We start from the raw sequence: 18,075 nt of genomic DNA, 5'->3' as shown, positions 1-18,075 counted from the left end.
AGGAGTAATATTACAACTAAGTAGCTGCCGCCATTGTTGGAATTCAACTTTTGCGAGATCTCGAGTTTGTTTTGCAAGATCTCGCAAAAGTTTTGCGAGATCCCGAGTTTGTTTTGCGAGATCCCGAGTTAGTTTTGCGAGATCCCGAGCTTGTTTTGCGAGATCCCGAGTTAGTTTTGCGAGATCCCGAGCTTGTTTTGCGAGATCCCGAGTTTGTTTTGCGAGATCCCGAGTTTGTTTTGCGAGATCCCGAGTTTGTTTTGCGAGATCTCGCAAAAGTCCGTCTTAATTTTTTTTTCCCATGTCCCCTGCGGGGCTCCGTATTAAATAAATTGTGGGACTGAAATAAACACTGTTTGGACACAGACTGAAATTTAGGATGGTTACTGTTAACCTACTAATGTTACTATGAGGTATAACATTCACATGATGTTAGCTTAAGCATTAAAAATATTAGCTCATATTTTAGCCTATTTTAGCTCCACTGTTTGACTTGGATCCTGGAGGAAAAGGTCCTGCATATGTTACAGCTTATCACCTCACAGTCTCCATTTTTCAGACTGAGACACAACAAAGACCTCAGAGCTTTAAGCTAACAGCCACGCTACATCCAAACCTGCGAGTGCCACATTGAGTGACACCTCTGTGCAGTTTTTAGCCGGAGCCCTAATCCGCTCGTGTGTGTTAAACCCGAGCAGCCAAATTGCATGGGTCTCTGTAAACAGTGAAGGGCAGGGGAGACACTTTATCCACAGTGACCTTGCTCTGTTGGAGCACTCTCAGGATCTGAAATGAATCACAACACAAAGCCCTTCACTTACAGACTGGGAATTGTAATATTGACCTAGCTCCACTTGACAATGCATAGCTTTCTGACTCTTTGATCTGGCAGTGAGTGTGTGTGTGTGTGTGTGTGTGTGTGTGTGTGTGTGTGTGTGTGTGTGTCGGGGAGGGGGGGCTGAGCACATATTGACTCGCTCAGTTTTCAGAGCAAAGAGCTATGAGATAAATATTTGCAGACTCTCGAGAGTAACTGAAGAAGCTTGGATATAGTGGTGTGTTTATAAATAGGCAGTCCCCCTCTTGCAGCAGACAGGTGTACTCTCTTATCTTATCACCCATTAGAATGCAGGGAACACACATTTGAATCCTGGTAATGTTATATGTACACGATTGGATTTAGACCTGTAGATCCCAAGTTTTCATCGAACACTGAGCACGAGATGAAGCGTCGCGTTGCTCTGTAGCAGCCTATGCTTTGTTTTCCAGGGAGCGTGCAGATCTGGTATCACCTGCAGACAGGCAAGAAACCGGACGTCTTCACTCCCACCCCGAGCAATCTGGCAGATGGACGTCTTCATCGAATCAGAATCCACCGAGTCGGCAAAAACCTCTATGTACAGGTCAGTGACACCGGTACAGGAAGTGCTGCATAAGGACGTGCTGTCTCACAGAGAGTACAAATAAAGCACAGGGATTAAAGTGGGTATCCTGTGGGTGGAACCTCACAGAATAACCAGGTGAGTCCTCACTCCAACCTGTTCACACTGAGATACAGATCAGGAACTGATGATCTCCACTGTCTGTTCTGCACAGTCTTCACTTTACTCCATGCTTATCTCTGTCAAGCCTTCACGGACGCTTACAGATTCAGTATTTATCTGTCACACATGCAACACAGGTGTGACACAGAACTGGAAGAGTCACAACAGAAAGGTTCCTGCTTCTAAAGCTTGGTGTGGAGTTTGGATGTTCTCCCTGTGCAGGCGCTGTGTGGCCACTGCAAAGACACGCGTGTTAGATCACGAGATTAGACAGCGGCTGTGATGTTTATAAAGTGCTTGCAGTGTGTAAGCATGGTGTGAGTCGTCTTAGTGCTTTGTAATCATTTCCTGTTCAGTCACATATCACAGTCTGTCTGATAGGTAAAGGTAGACTCATTATCTGAATTTGTTGTAGATTATCTGGGTTTGAAAAAAAAATAACTCTTTGAATGAACATAAAAAATCCTGGAAAGAATTTCCACGTAATTAAATTGCTTTATTTTAGCATTATGCAGTTCTGTTATTCCAACTTAATGTACTTGAGTGGGACTAACTTGATTAATAATGATGAATCAACTGTTTTACTTAATTTAATTGATTTGATCCAACCCATGCAAATGACGTTAGTGCAACAAAACCTGCTTATTCGTGATAGAAATCCATTTATTTTAAGTTCATTTAAAGAGTTCTTTTTTGGAGTGTTCAACAAAGTCTAGAGTCTGGTTAACATAAAATGTTAATGGATTTATAATAACTTGCACTCCATCCATCCTCTTATCTTTACCAGGGTTGAAGTGAGGCTGGGACCAGATGTGATAGGGTGGGAGTCAGAGTACCGGACAGGTCACCAGTCTATCACAGAGAGACAGACAACCATTCGCCCTCATGTTCACAGATATTTTAGAAACACCAATTAACTTAACCCTAATTACTGCGGCAGGAAACCAGAGCACCCAGAGAGAACCCTGCAAACTTGGCCAGCTTGCAGATTTGAACCCAAGACCTTCTGTGCCACCGAGCTGTCAATCTAGACTTCAAAAACATAGGGAAACTATGATTACAAGGCTTTATATAGAATTTTAAAAACACAATAAATAGCTGAGGCATATACAGTGGGGCAAAAAAGTATTTAGTCAGCCACCGATTGTGCAAGTTCCCCCACTTAAAATGATGACAGAGGTCAGTAATTTGCACCAGAGGTACACTTCAACTGTGAGAGACAGAATGTGAAAAAAAAATCCATGAATTCACATGGTAGGATTTGTAAAGAATTTATTCGTAAATCAGGGTGGAAAATAAGTATTTGGTCAATAACAAAAATACAACTCAATACTTTGTAACATAACCTTTGTTGGCAATAACAGAGGTCAAACGTTTACTATAGGTCTTTACCAGGTTTGCACACACAGTAGCTGGTATTTTGGCCCATTCCTCCATGCAGATCTTCTCAAGAGCAGTGATGTTTTGGGGCTGTCGCCGAGCAACACGGACTTTCAACTCCCGCCACAGATTTTCTATGGGGTTGAGGTCTGGAGACTGGCTAGGCCACTCCAGGACTTTCAAATGCTTCTTACGGAGCCACTCCTTTGTTGCCCGGGCGGTGTGTTTTGGATCATTGTCATGTTGGAAGACCCAGCCTCGTTTCATCTTCAAAGTTCTCACTGATGGAAGGAGGTTTTGGCTCAAAATCTCACGATACTTGGCCCCATTCATTCTGTCCTTAACACGGATCAGTCGTCCTGTCCCCTTGGCAGAAAAACAGCCCCATAGCATGATGTTTCCACCCCCATGCTTCACAGTAGGTATGGTGTTCTTGGGATGCAACTCAGTATTCTTCTTCCTCCAAACACGACGAGTTGAGTTTATACCAAAAAGTTCTACTTTGGTTTCATCTGACCACATGACATTCTCCCAATCCTCTGCTGTATCATCCATGTGCTCTCTGGCAAACTTCAGACGGGCCTGGACATGCACTGGCTTCAGCAGCGGAACACGTCTGGCACTGCGGGATTTGATTCCCTGCCGTTGTAGTGTGTTACTGATGGTGACCTTTGTTACTTTGGTCCCAGCTCTCTGCAGGTCATTCACCAGGTCCCCCCGTGTGGTTCTGGGATCTTTGCTCACCGTTCTCATGATCATTTTGACCCCACGGGATGAGATCTTGCGTGGAGCCCCAGATCGAGGGAGATTATCAGTGGTCTTGTATGTCTTCCATTTTCTGATGATTGCTCCCACAGTTGATTTTTTCACACCAAGCTGCTTGCCTATTGTAGATTCACTCTTCCCAGTCTGGTGCAGTTCTACAATTCTTTTCCTGGTGTCCTTCGAAAGCTCTTTGGTCTTGGCCATGGCGGAGTTTGGAGTCTGACTGGTTGAGGCTGTGGACAGGTGTCTTTTATACAGATGATGAGGTCAAACAGGTGCCATTCATACAGGTAACGAGTGGGGGACAGAAAAGCTTCTTACAGAAGACGTTACAGGTCTGTGAGAGCCAGGGATTTTCCTTGTTTGAGGTGACCAAATACTTATTTTCCACCCTGATTTACGAATAAATTCTTTACAAATCCTACCATGTGAATTCATGGATTTTTTTTTCACATTCTGTCTCTCACAGTTGAAGTGTACCTCTGGTGCAAATTACTGACCTCTGTCATCATTTTAAGTGGGGGAACTTGCACAATCGGTGGCTGACTAAATACTTTTTTGCCCCACTGTATGTAGTGTGTGTATGGTTGTCTTTCTCTAACCCAGTGATTTTCCTGTGGTTTGAACTCTTGTGTGATCTTGTGGATTGTGTGAATCCAGGCAACTAACCACTCTTACTGTATCCTGTCATCTCAACAAGAACAAATTAAGTTTCTGGATTTCATGCAGATCCTATGTGATTTAATTACGTTCTCCACAGAAACATGAAATTATTTTGTTCACATTACAAGTTTGAACTTTGTAAATTTAACAACCACACAATTTTATTTTTATGGTTACATCAAGAGTAACATCATCAAACAGCGTTTAAGCTGCTGATGCTCTTCAGTATCACCACATTCAGCGTGTCCTGACTAAATGCACAGAGGGCAGGAAACCTCAGACCTGCAGCAGGTCAGCTGATCACAGCTCCAGAGAGAAAACTAACATACTGGACCAACTGTGAGTAATCCCCCCACTGCACTGAATCTTCTCCCAGTTTGACTCCTAAGTGTGAGGAATGAAATACAATATTGTTTGGGAGAGTTTTTTGATCATACACATTAAATTTACCCGGGGAGGCCTTAAACCAGAGCAGGTGACCTGCCACCCATCAAACACAACATGACCCAAAAATGAAAGACTAAACCTAACTGACTTCAAAGAGCAGCAACATCCACCGTACACCATCTTTATGTGAACTCAACACTGTTTCTTTGCATTTTATTTATACAGCACATTTCATTACGCAGTGTTGAAGATAACATAGAAGAAAAACACATGTCGTTTTGTCTTAAGGGGATTTAAAGACGTTAAACACATCCAGAGTTACTGAGTGTAGACCTGTGAGGACAGACAGGGTTCAGTATGTTTTGGAATATATGTCATTTACAGGCCGTCAGCATCTAATCCTGGGAACAGCTGATGACCTGAGAGCTCTGACTAGGGCTGTTCGATATAACGATATATATCGGATGATGATATAAAAACATCTATCGTTTCATTTTACGCTATCGTTTGTTTCGTGGTGTCACAAAATAAACTGTTTACGTTAATATTTTTTCATGTTCTGATGTCACTGTAGTTATTATTAATGTCTTAAAGTTCTCTCTTTCTCTTATATGTAATATAACCACACTACTGACAGACAAGCGCCTGTTTTTATGCGTTGTCGTTAGCAACAACGACGGTAACAGCATCGCGTGTCCGCTTGTTTATTTTCCACATAAACCTTTCACAATAAAGCTCAGTATCCTGTTGAGACTTTTCAAAATAAACTGAATCACGTGAAAGAGCAGATTATTTACGATGAGAAGTAAAAAAGACGCCAGGTGCTAAAAAATAAACCTTAGACTCAAACGTTAGAACAGGCTTTTCCCCGCAGCACGCCGTGTAAGAAATACTCACAAAGAAAACGGCGCCGTTACAACTTATGTCTAAAAATGTATCGTTTCATGCATCGGTTAAAACACTCGACTCCAGCTACATGACGCGCAGCTGGAAACACTTCACACAAGTCGAGCTGCCCGAGATTCACAGAATTTACAGGAAATGTTACATTTTTGTGATTTATATCGTTATCGGACGATAGATGTCTTATATCAGGATATGAGAGTTTGGTCATATCACACAGCTCTAGGTCTGACTGCAGGTCCATAATGTGCTGAGTTAACTCTCTGACTTCAGTATCTGGGTGATGTGGTCAGGTTTCCTTGTATGAGCAAGAAAAGTTGTCTCAGTTGAGTAGAGTAACCTGGTTGGCACGAATACATTTGTAGGTCAGTTTCAAATTACATTTTCTAACTTTTGATACATTTGTATCGATTCCACTGTGTTTAAGATACAGGTAAATATGTGATCAGCTATAATATCTAAAAGGTTTCTAAACATCCAACAGTTAATATGATTAATGCAACTGATGAGTCTTTGAACAGAGGTTAGATTACCAGAGGAATGTGATGTGTTTATTAACTGCCCGAGGATGTAATATATGACTTGAGTTCTGTATGATAGTGCTGTACAAGCAGACACATACAGTCATGGACCAGAGACTGACTGAGGAGCCCTGATTGAATCTTTGTTTGTGCAAATCTAAAACTAATAACTGAAATATAAAAGCTTCAGCTGTGAAGAGAACCAATCAATAACCAGACCTAATAAAACAATTGAACCATCAGGTCATCTCGATGCATGCTCACTCATCCAGGTTGATTCTGCTCATGTGGGCGTGGCCTTTCCCTCCTTCAGTCTCAGCTGACTGCAGCTTTCCAGCCTTAGAAACAGGACATTTGTACAGTGACTGAAACCAGCAGCACTGAGGGAACCATGGGCTGTTTCATCAATATGCAAATTGTCCTGACCATTGATCAACAACCACAATCAAAGCCCAACAATCATTGATCAGTCGCCACGTTTAGACCGTACACAGACTTCCTGCAGAGACGTTCAGTATCTGCTGCTACAAACAACCCGTTCAGTGGAACAAAGGTCTGTAGGGCAGCGGTTTATGTCCAGCAATATTTTTATGGTGTCGCGATGAATACAACAAAATAAAACCAGTACCAAAAAACAAGAAGATTTATTCATAACACACGGGAAAAGACCCAGGGAAACCTGACGATACAAACCCTGAAAACCATCGTTTCTCACCCGAGCCTGAACCCTCACGGCAACCACACGACTGATCCGTGGCCCGGGGCTGGTTCGGTTTCCTCTCAGTGCGCCTTTCTGCTTTGATGTGAGGTAGATAAAGTGTTGTGCGTACGTTGCAGGTATTTCCCTTCTTTGTTGCGTTGGCAGTTCTCACTTTACCATTGCACTCTCGTTCTCTTCTGCAATAAAAAGCCCACGCTGCAGGCTGCGCCACCGCTTTCCTGCTTGATTGTAGCTCGAGTGCGAGCAGTGAGACGGCACGACGGGCAACCAGACGGACAATCCTGAGGAATCGAACTAATGTTGTGTGGAACATTCCCATCCCAATTATCCTGCAGGATTTTCTGGTAGAGAGCAGAATTCATAAGTTGCGTCATGGTGCTGGTCCTGGCTGGGATTGCTCTCTTCACCTAATGAATATTTACTCAATGATCAAAGTTATTTGATGATCAGGAACATGTAAGTGTGCAAATGCGTTTTTACAGCACTGCAGCTATTTGAGTGAAACAATGTAACTAACATGACGAGACAGCAGGATTGAACTATTCATCTACAGAGGAAAGGTGTGCACGTCATGTGCTTCTTTTCATCCTACACTTTTATTGCACTTCACCATGTTAAGCGATTATTCTGAGTCAGCATGAAGGCACAGAGCTACAAGGTCAAACTCCCTTCAGAGCTACCTGTAGGCAGAGCTGGTTTCAGGTGAGGCTGCGGTGAACACAGCTGCTGTTACCTTGCTTTGAATTTCTTGTAATCACCTTGTTATCTGATTTCTTTCTATCCAACCAGATCGACCAGGACGTCCACAGGAAGTACACGCTGTCATCTGACGCAGAGCTGATCCTCATACGATCGCTGACGTTAGGCAAAGTCACCAGTAAGTGTCTGTAATCGATCCTTCTCGTTCAGCTTTGACCGAACGAAGCCAGAAGCCTTTCTCACTGCTCGGCTGTGTCTTTGCAGGGATGGAGAATTTTGATGAGGAAGTGATACAAGGAGCTTCTAAAGGTTTCATTGGCTGCCTTTCCTCAGTCCAGTTTAATCACGTCGCACCACTGAAGGTAGCGCTGACCAATCGCGGGAGCTCATTGGTCACCGTCCGTGGCCCGCTGGTCCAATCAAATTGTGGCGCGCTAGCCGAGTCGCATACGCTGCAAGGTAAAACCTCCACATCCATGACACTGATGATCTGTTTATTTAGACAAACACACGAGCTGATTGTTTCTGTCTTTAAAGCACTTTGAGGAAATCGTTGCTGTGATTTGTTTCCCCCTCGCTCAAGAAGCCACAGCGTAAGTTTGCCAGTGAACATCTGAATGGTTCAGAGAAGGCTCGGATAAAAGTATCGTGGTCACATGAAACCAAAACTGAGCTGCTGACGAGTTTCTGTTTCCATTTGTGAGGGTTAGCATCATATTTCCATAACAGTGTGGTTAGCATTAGCATTGGATTTGATCTCATGTCCACAGGCCAGAGCTTTCTGTAGGGTTTGTTATCTTTAAGACCAGTATAGCAGCACTGGTTTCCATATTTGCTTTTTTCCTGTTATATCGACACCGAGCTGGCTTGTTGCTAGCATTCCTCTGTTGTTGTTTGTTTCTATATAAATAAAACTGAACTAAAGTGATTTGAGAAATTTGGATGACTTTTTTTAATGAAACCATCAGCCGTGCAATTCTTCATAAAGGGAATAAAAATAAAAGGACCATCTATTGTCCTCGGTCTGGAGCTCAGAATCAAAATCTGTGAAACGTACAGTGTTGCCAACTTAGCGACTTTGTCGCTATATTTAGCGAGTTTTCAGACCCCCTAGCGACTTTTTTTTTAGAAAAAAGTCGCTAAAAAAAGACGTGAAAGCCCATATCGCTTTTACTCTCAACAAGCAGCGGGTGCTGTAACGCAGTCAGTTCTTCTTTTACTCTTTTACTCTTATGCTGTTTTGTGGATCAGGTTTAAAACTACTTATAAACACACACAAAGTAACTCCACCAGAGTGCCTATTTCGGGTCACTTTTGCCGGTCCAAGCCCGGATAAAGGAGCAGGGTTGGAATTGTGACATTAAAAAACAATAATTGCTAAAATAAATTTAATTTGTAGTTCTAAATAAACTCTAAATGCATTTAGGACGTTTTTTGCTCACTTTATGTCTCGTCCACGATGTTATTTCTCTCTCCAGCAGCGTAGGTTACAATTACATTAGCATGACCAATTATGCAAATTAGGTGATGACGTCATTTAGCGACTTCTAGCGACTTTTAGGACAGCCAATAGCGATTTTCCTTACTGAGGAGTTGGCAACACTGGAAACGTAGTGGATCAGCCCAAAATCACACAGCAGTAATGATCTAAATGGTAAATGGCCTGTATTTGTATAGTGCTTTACACAACCTGTCATCCACCCACACACACACTGGTGGAGGCAGCTACAGTTGTAGCCACAGCTGCCCTGGGGATGGCGTGATATGGCAGCCTCATTCCTCTCTGCGTCTTTCACAGCGATCAGTTTTAAAGAAGATGTAAAATAGTTTCTCGTTTGCCTGATAGAAGTGCACAAAAACAGCTGTTCTCACTGGACTGGATGTGTTACAGAAACGCTGGCTGACGTCACAGCGGTCCAACAAGCCAAAGAGCTTAAACCAAACAGAACATGATCGCAGTAAGAAGCTCGCTAACTGGATTGTGTAAGTTAGGACTTCCAGGGTTGTGCTGCTGTTTAAAATCATTTTAAATAGACTGTTTGCCTCTCATGAACCAAATGTAATCATCATGTCATGGACTGCAGCACGCCTCGTTTTACAGGAGGACGACAGCTCGTCAGTAAAGAGAAGTTGACGTCGTTTGTATGAAGATGATGTTTCTCTTTGTTTCTGCAGATCAGGCTGTAAATGCAAATAAAGACAAAGAGCAGCGTGCCGGCAGCACCCAGAAGGATTTGGCTGTAATAGCAGGTCTGTGCTGAGCTCCTTTTTCTCCTTTGCTTAATTGAAAACGAGTCCCAGCTGTTTGTCATTTGTCATTCTCCCCATTTGGCTCCGTCTTAATGCTTTTTCCTTATCTCTCGATAGCTCGGCCCGGCTCGAGCTTATTGTCACGATCGCGTCTTAAACCTTCTTTTTATTTGAAATGAAACCTGATGCTGTAATGTGTGTTTTCTGAACAAGCGAGCATTTAAATCTATATCCACATGTCCCCAGATATTACTTATAAAGCCTATCAGACGCCCTATAGCTGTGATTATCTTTAAGTAATTAGCAGGATCGCAGTGCTCATTCTCTGAGGCGCTGTGCCTGTTTCAGTCGAGCTCAACGTAAACCTGGAATAAGGACCGTTTCATTTAAATGTTGTTAATATCTTGTTTTTTGTGAAATCACAACCAACAAAGAGTGAAGGAAGCTGTCTCCCGCGGCGACCGTGAGACAGCTTCTTGGCTCAGACCAGTTTCCAGGCAACCATCAGGGACTCCAAGGTGTTGCTGATCCCTCAGATTCACACAGACACATGACAGGGTTGCAGTCTCTTCATCAGCCTCTTGACAAGAAGACAGATCAGTGCGTTTCTCAATAACAGTCACATTATTCAGTCATAGTCGGAGGATTATATCAAGGTAAAGTCAATAAATGATGCGATAGCTTTGATTGTTACAAACATTTATTTCATTCAACTTGTTTATTTTAGTTTAGCTCTTTGACATCGTCTCTTCGTCGTGGCTGCAGATTGAATTGCGATGCATCCTGTTTTCTTTAATTATCTTTGTAAATCACGTCTAATCAATGATGTTTGTCACAGGAGGACGGCGGTGTCGTTTCTCCTTTCAAAGGCACAAACGGGAGTCGAATACTGAAGGAAGTTCAAATTCATCCATGTAAAACTTCACTCACACAATGTGTGCAGGACAAACTCATGGTCAGACCAGGTGGACTCAGGTTTAGGGAAAGTAAATTAGATTAGATTAAATTAGCTTCTTCGTCATCGTTTGTAAAATTTGTCTGGATCATTTTTACCAAACTTGCTGAGAAATAAAGAGATGATTGCTTTGGTCAGAAGTCTGCGTCCACTCATCCGCAGGATGAATGTCGTGGTAATTTGACGCTTTATTTTTTTCATTGGTGACATGATTATATAGGTTTGACTGTCTAAGGAGCTGCAAAGAAAAGCGTCTGGACTGGAGTCCCAGATATAAACCTAGTGGGAGTTTCCCCCCACAGAGGGACAAAAGGACCCCTGATGATCCTCTAATCGCCTGAGCCAAGGTGTGAAACTGGGTGTGGGTCACAATCAGCCAGAGTTTCAGGTGAGCTCATTGTGAAACCTGGCCCCACCTTATCATGTGATTTCCTGAGGTCAGATGGCCCAGGATGTGAGTGGGCGTTAAGGCGTCTGGGGAGGGAACTCAAAACTGGATTATAGATGGCAGACAGTTGGTGTCATAAGCCCCGCCCTCTGTTCAAAGATGGTCGCTCACAGTGGACAAAGATGCTTCTTTCACTCCTCTTTCAAACCATCTGTCCTCTCTGTCCAAAATGTGAACACTGGCATCCTCGAAAGAGTGACCTTTGACCTTTAGGTGCAGATGAACTGCTGAGTCTTGTCCTGTGGAGGTGGCTCTTCTGTGTTGTGCCATGCGCTTGTGAAGTGGCTGTTTGGTCTCTCCAACGATTAGGACCAACACCCAGTTCCACACCTTGGCTCAGGTGATTGGAGGATCATCAGGGGTCCTTTTGTCCCTCTGTGGGGGGAAACTCCCACTAGGTTTATATCTGGGACTCTCCACCATTTGACCTTAGAACTGAAGAAGCTTCTCGGATGAAGGTGAAACGTCTTCAAGTAACTTAAAGAAGTCCAGACGCTTTTCTTTGCAGCTCCTTTGACTACGATGACCTGGATGACTGAGAACCTTCACAGACAGGTTTGACTGTTTTTTTCGGGGGGGGGGGCTCTTATCCACACAGTCTGTATATATGCAGACGATACATACAGGCTCAAATATATACATATATGCGCTCGCAAGGTAGCGTTAGCTTAGATGAACCGTCAACAAGCTGCTGGGATCACTGTGACACTTAACCTTCTTATTTGGTTTGTCTTGGTTTTCTGGCACAGACGCAGCTTTTAACCCTTTAAAGCCGGTCAGAGCAGCACGCTCTGTTTTGCGTAACTATTTTTAAATCCCGGTAGCTCTGCAACCACGTAAGCTAGCGCAATAATTTTTCTTGCATATGAAACCGGAGGAGTTGTACTTACATCTTATGCCATCAGCTTGTCCTCGGTCACAGTTTCCTTCCACATATAGTTTTGCAAAAACTGCATAAAAAGCGCTTGCAGCAACAAAAACATAATATTCCAGAAACACGCTTTGCCGATCCGATCAGCTGTTCGTAACACTTCCTACGTCCATCAGCGTGAACTATCGCATGTCCGCCATGACCTGCCCGAAACAGGAAGTGACGTCATTTTCACGGAAATGTAGTTTTTTACCATCAGGGCCTCATGAGCCTATACTGGTGTTTTTAAAAGTTATGTTTGACTTTATGACTTTCTGTGTGGTTTCTGGGATGCTTAGGACTCATATTGCACTGCTGGAAATAGTTTATTTTGATGCATATGCTGCTTTTTTGCAAATTTGCATTATAATATTTATTTTTGTTTTTCCTGCAGTGTATAAAAATTGGTGTATTTCAAAAATAAAACTATGAAGACACTCAAAATAAATTTCCTGTGGTGGGAAACTATTTTGTGCAACTTTTTTGTATTTACAGTTTTGAGGGATAAGCCTCTTAAATTTCTCTAACTAGAAATATATGTTAAAAAAACAAAAACGATTTTCAATTTTTTTGTAGTTTATTGCACTTTGTTGCAATTTATGTAATTACTATGCACTTAATGCAGACATATTATTAAAATTTAGGCTGTAATGGTTGTATTGATGTATAGCAACTTGAAATGCTCCCAAAAATGGCTCCACAGCATGTAAACATATAATATAAGCTCTGGTGGACTTGGTTCTATGGTAGGTCTTAAAGGGTTAAACACAAAATGAGGTCACAGCTGGGTTTGGGAAGGCCTACAGTAACTAGTTGGTTTGAGGTGAGTTAGTTAGTCCCACCACTTTGTACCACTGGTAGCAAAGCAGACTGGTACAGACTTGACTGGTCCGTGTGGGGACGCATCCAAATAAGTTGCACTTGTGTGAAGTCGTTTTAACTAACGATGCTGGAAGTCCAAAAGAAACAGCCTTTGTCCTTATGTATTCACTCAGCTACCTTTGGGATCAATCCGATGTCAAACTAGTCCTTTTCATGCTGCCATGATAAACAGATAAACTAGTCGGTGGAAATCATAACGAGTCGTTAGACTTTGGCCTTCACACGGGAACCTTCAGCAGCAAATATTTGAGTGTGCGTATACTCCTGTGCAGAGAACATCTTGTGCTCTCATTACTGTAAAGTCTTTAAATGCTGATGCTGTTCAGGTGTCCTTGAGAGGAACTGTTCAAAGAAATCATCCAATCAGACCAAACGTGCAGGAATCTCTCCTTTAATGTGTGCAGGGCTACACATACAGCCATCATCTAACGTGCCTTCCCTGCGTCGTTTCCAGGTGTGGTCACTGCAGTGGTCTTCATAACCGTGTGCGCGCTGGCTGTGGTGATCCGCCTGGTGTACCAGCAGCGGCGGGCCCAGAGGAGCGGCGGCGGCGACATCAAAGAGGAGCACAGACACAGCATGTACACAGACTACAGGACTGAGCTGCACCTCCACAACCCAGTCAGAGACAGCGTGAAGGAATACTACATCTGACTGCGGCGTGCAGCCGATGTCACAAACGTACCTCTTTCTCCTAAAGGACTCACAGGTGGACGTGCTGCCGCAGGACTTCTTACAACGCTGCATATCTGCGCCCTGGAAGCTCCCCGGGGACACAAAGTCAGCCGACGCCACTCTCAACGCTCCTGTAAAAGCCAGCGGCTGAATCTGTGCAGCTCGTAGTGTATTTGATGTTGGTGAAATTGTCAGAATCAAGCTGCCGTGGTTTCCGTCATTGCGAAATGTGTAAAGCAAAAGTCGATCGTTCCCAGGGGCGAGCGCGGGGGCGCGGACGAGCGGCGAGCGCAGACGCTGCCGACCTGAATGTGCACAACAATATCTCCACGTTTCTGTGGGACTCACTAAATTGTATTTGTTAGTCAGGAAATGTAGGCCAGGCCTGTAAGATATGCATCCATCCGCTGCTCTGTTTGTTTTTCCACTGGGGGTGAACGTCGCAGAAGGGACAACACTGCCTACACTGTGCGAGTGCCTAATTTGCATATTTGTTTTGATTCGAGTTCTCGGCGTGACCCTCACAGACGCACGTTTCCCCAGAAAAGAGCTTATTGTCATTCGCTGCAGGAAACAGAAGAAAATGGGAACTTCACAGGATTTCATCGTCTCGAGAGCCCAGCCGTTGGCGATGGGTGACCATCGCTAACATGGCTGTTTACCGCGGCGCTGTTGGAAACTGACAGATGCAACAGGCCCGTAGATTCTTTGTTGATGTGCAGCGAGGGCCTCATTTATCAACGTCTGCAGAAAGAAAGTAATAATAACGATGACCATGATAATAAAGCTGATAGCGTGCCCACAGCACAGCATGAAGGTACCCTCCGCACATAGAGGGGGGTCCACACACACACATATTTTGAGGTAACCCCTGTTTGTGTTGTCATCGTTCCCAGATTCATATCAGCTTCTCATGTCTCAGACGAGCTGCTCGAGCTTTAACCCACTTTCACAAACAAAGGCGTGACCAGCGTGTGAGGCTGCCGCGCTCACAGACAACCTACTTCTCACACAGACGTGTCACAGATGTAAGGCCGCCATGGCGTCCTTTAGAGTAGGGCTGCTCGATTATGGCAACAATGATCATCTCGATTATTTGACGATATTTATTTAACAATAACAATGTGTTGAATAATGGCTTTAAAAAATAATATAAAATAGTGCAAATACTGATAACAGTGCAAATGTTTGCAATATAAGAAATAAATGTAAACATCTATGTTTAGTGAAGTTTGCAGTGTTGCTCTGTGGTGCAGCTACGACACTGTAGCAAAGTTTACACACTGTGTCTACTTGATCCACGTCTGACCAGTGTTGCCAACTCCTCAGTAAGGAAAATCGCTATTGGTTGTCCTAAAAGTCGCTAGAAGTTGCTAAATAACGTCATCACCTAATTTGCATAATTGGTCATGCTAATGTAATTGTAACCTACGCTGTTGGAGAGAGAAATAACATCGTGGACGAGACATAAAGTGAGTAAAAAACGTCCTAAATGCATTTAGAGTTTATTTAGAACTAGAAATTAAATTTCTTTTAGCAATTATTGTTTTTTTTAATGTCACAATTCCAACCCTGCTCCTTTATCCGGGCTTGGACCGGCAAAAGTGACCCGAAATAGGCACTCTGGGAGAGTTACTTTGTGTGTGTGTGTTTATAAGTAGTTTTAAACCTGATCCACAAAACAGCATAAGAGTAAAAGAAGAACTGACTGCGTTACAGTCAGTGTGAGAGCAGCGGCTTTGCTCATGCGCGATTCATTTGCCGTTTGGACGCACAGGTGTGAACATCTCCTGCAGCTGGGGGAGGACTATCCTCCGCCCGTGAGCGCTTTGGCACGGGTGAGGTGCCCACGGCAGCAGCGCTGCTTGTTGAGAGTAAGAGCGATACACGCTTTCATGTCAAAAAGTCGTCATAAATAAGTCTCCAATAACACCAGAAAAAGTCGCCAGATTTGTCGCTTTTTGGAAAAAAAGTCGCTAAGAGGGTCTGAAAACTCGCTAAATATAGCAACAGAGTCGCTAAGTTGGCAACACTGCGTCTGACTCATGAACCCATAATGTTTCCACACCACTGAAGTTTTTTTACCTCTTTTCACCAACAGCAGTCACTCTCCTCTCCAAATAACTTCTGCTGAGCTTTCCGAGCTTCCCTCAGCTCCTCTTAATCAGCAGTCCCCAACCCCCGGGCCTCCGTGAGTCGTTTGGTACCGGGTCGCGAGAGTTGAGGCTCAGGTGTGAAATGTATAGTTTTCAGGGTTTTTATCGGTTTTCAGCGTTATTTTGTTATCGTTTTTATCGTTTACTCGGTTTTCCTGGGTCTTTTCACGTGTGTTATGAATAAATCTTCTTTTTTTTCGGTACCGGTACTAGCTTTATTTTGTTGTTTCCGCGACACCTTAAAGGCCGGTCCATGAAAATATTGTCGGGCATAAACCGGACCGTGGCGCAAAAAAGGTTGGAGACCGCTGCTCTTAATTGTTGTGACGCGTGTTTGAAATGCAGAGAGGTGCGCTCGATTTGCCACACGGAGCAGCGCGAGAGTAAAGCACGAGGGAGGGGCTAATAATCGGCTCAGTCATTTTTAATGATCGTTGAAAGCCCAGATCGTAATCGAGATTAAAATTCGATTAATTGAGCAGCCCTACTTTAGAATAGCCTCATGCTGAGCACTGATAGCCCAGCAACCAATCACACTGTCAAGTTTTATTCTCTGTTTGACTCAACGAGGACCAGCCCCCTGCTGGTCAATGGGACCAGTGAACATCTCGTCACAGTCTTTTCTATAAGCCTGACCACAGCATGGCCTCACGACATGTGGATAAATGAACATCGGTGGAATTTGGATCTTTATCTGACGATATTAACGAGGACGCAGAAAAATGTCAGCTGATAAATGAGGCCCTGAGCGTTGCAGGTGTTTCTGTTCATAATGAAGGAGATGCAATATGTAAAAAAGGTGTGAATTGTGTCATAAAGTAGCAGAAATAAGAAAATAACTGAGAGAAATGTATTATTTATAGCAGTTATTTATGCCAAGACTAAAGGGTATAATTATCAAGCAGAGGGTCCGTGTGAAACACCACAGGCAGCCAGGAGCAGCAGGTACAGCCTCCGAGCCTGGAGCGTGTGTTCGGTCCATGCAGACAGCAGTTTGCTTCAAGTTTTGGGTTCACAGAAGTCACAGTAAGCGAGGTTAAAATCACAGCAGCACGTTTGCGAGGTTTCGTGGAGGAGAACATCCGAATTTTGCTGGGAAATGTTTCATAGCAGCATTTAATCGTGGAGCACCGAAGCCGTAGAGCAGAAGTTTAATCTGGCTTGTGTTTTAGAGCTTTTTGCATAAAAGAAGACGGCCGATATCACACCGGATGGAATCAATTTATTTTCAGATTTAGCAGGAGTGCAGTGGTCTCACATGGACATGTGACGAAGGCCAATTAAAGGATGGAAACGGAGACTGCTTTGCTTTTTTAGATCCTTGCTTCTAGTGGGCGATGCCAGAGAAAACAAATCACATTATCTAAATTTCAAAAGCAGCCTTTTGAGCCCAGTTGTGCATTATCATACTGATCTCATTATCCGCTGCTCTCTGGCTGCGTACCTGTCTTTGTCGCCATCAGTTACGCTTTGAACTTAACGGGCTAAACGGAAAGGTTAAGTCCAAAGAAAAGATGACAGAAACACGGCCATTTATTTAGCATCTTGTCATGAACTCGAGTGTTCGTCCTGCTGGGATCTAAATGTCAGAATAAAACGTTTAAAAAAAACAAAGCGGCGAGATTTCCCTCACGTAGAAATGTTTGGAGCGGCGCACTGACGAACACAAAGACTGGAGCTCCAGCTGATGACGGCTGAGCCCGTGGACCCTCTCTGTGCATGTCCTCCGAATACGCCTGAAGATGATGCCCATGTTTGTGAATGAATACATACCTCTGAGTTTCAGTTACACTGCGATGGGTAATATCATGTGCTCACTTCTTAATGATTTGTATAGCTGCGGTTTTATTAAGAATCTATTGTATAGATGTATAATTTAATAATAAAAGTCGATATATTGCTACTGTTTGTTGTAAAATGGCTTCACTTCTGAACCTTAAAGGTACATCTGCATTAAGCTGATATCCCCACAGGGCTGGGCAGCACTGACACACTGTGCCTGGATAAATGCCTCTTAAGGAAATGGGATGAAGCACACATCTGGACATCTATTCAATTCAATTCAATTCAATTTTATTTATATAGCGCCAAATCACAACAAAAGTCGCCTCAAGGCGCTTCATAGATACAGAGAAAAACCCAACAATCATATGACCCCCTATGAGCAGCACTTTGGCGACAGTGGGAAGGAAAAACTCCCTTTGAACAGGAAGAAA

At 43.5% G+C, this 18,075-nt stretch overlaps 1 protein-coding gene across 2 annotated transcripts in view; it reads left to right on the top strand.

The window, feature by feature from the left end:
* Positions 1 to 17,755, top strand: part of cntnap5a (contactin associated protein family member 5a) — a 144,721-nt gene extending 126,966 nt beyond the window's left edge. Inside the window, exons 20-24 of one of the 2 annotated variants that reach the window (XM_087830168.1) lie at positions 1,270 to 1,403; positions 7,674 to 7,761; positions 7,848 to 8,042; positions 9,759 to 9,833; positions 13,483 to 17,755. In XM_087830168.1, the coding sequence (XP_087686294.1) occupies positions 1,270 to 1,403; positions 7,674 to 7,761; positions 7,848 to 8,042; positions 9,759 to 9,833; positions 13,483 to 13,682 (692 nt within the window). In that variant the 3' untranslated portion in view covers positions 13,683 to 17,755. Of the gene's footprint in view, positions 1 to 1,269; positions 1,404 to 7,673; positions 7,762 to 7,847; positions 8,043 to 8,120; positions 9,442 to 9,758; positions 9,834 to 13,482 lie in introns of those variants that run through there. The other variant, XM_087830169.1, reaches the window with a different exon arrangement.
* Positions 17,756 to 18,075: the final 320 nt, after the last annotated feature.

This window comes from Neolamprologus brichardi, chromosome 16 (genome assembly GCF_056152115.1).
Source record: "Neolamprologus brichardi isolate AB-2024 chromosome 16, ASM5615211v1, whole genome shotgun sequence".
Taxonomy (NCBI): Eukaryota; Metazoa; Chordata; class Actinopteri; order Cichliformes; family Cichlidae; genus Neolamprologus; species Neolamprologus brichardi.
Note: the sequence above shows the minus strand (reverse complement) of the source record. Positions and strands in the feature narration are given on the sequence as shown.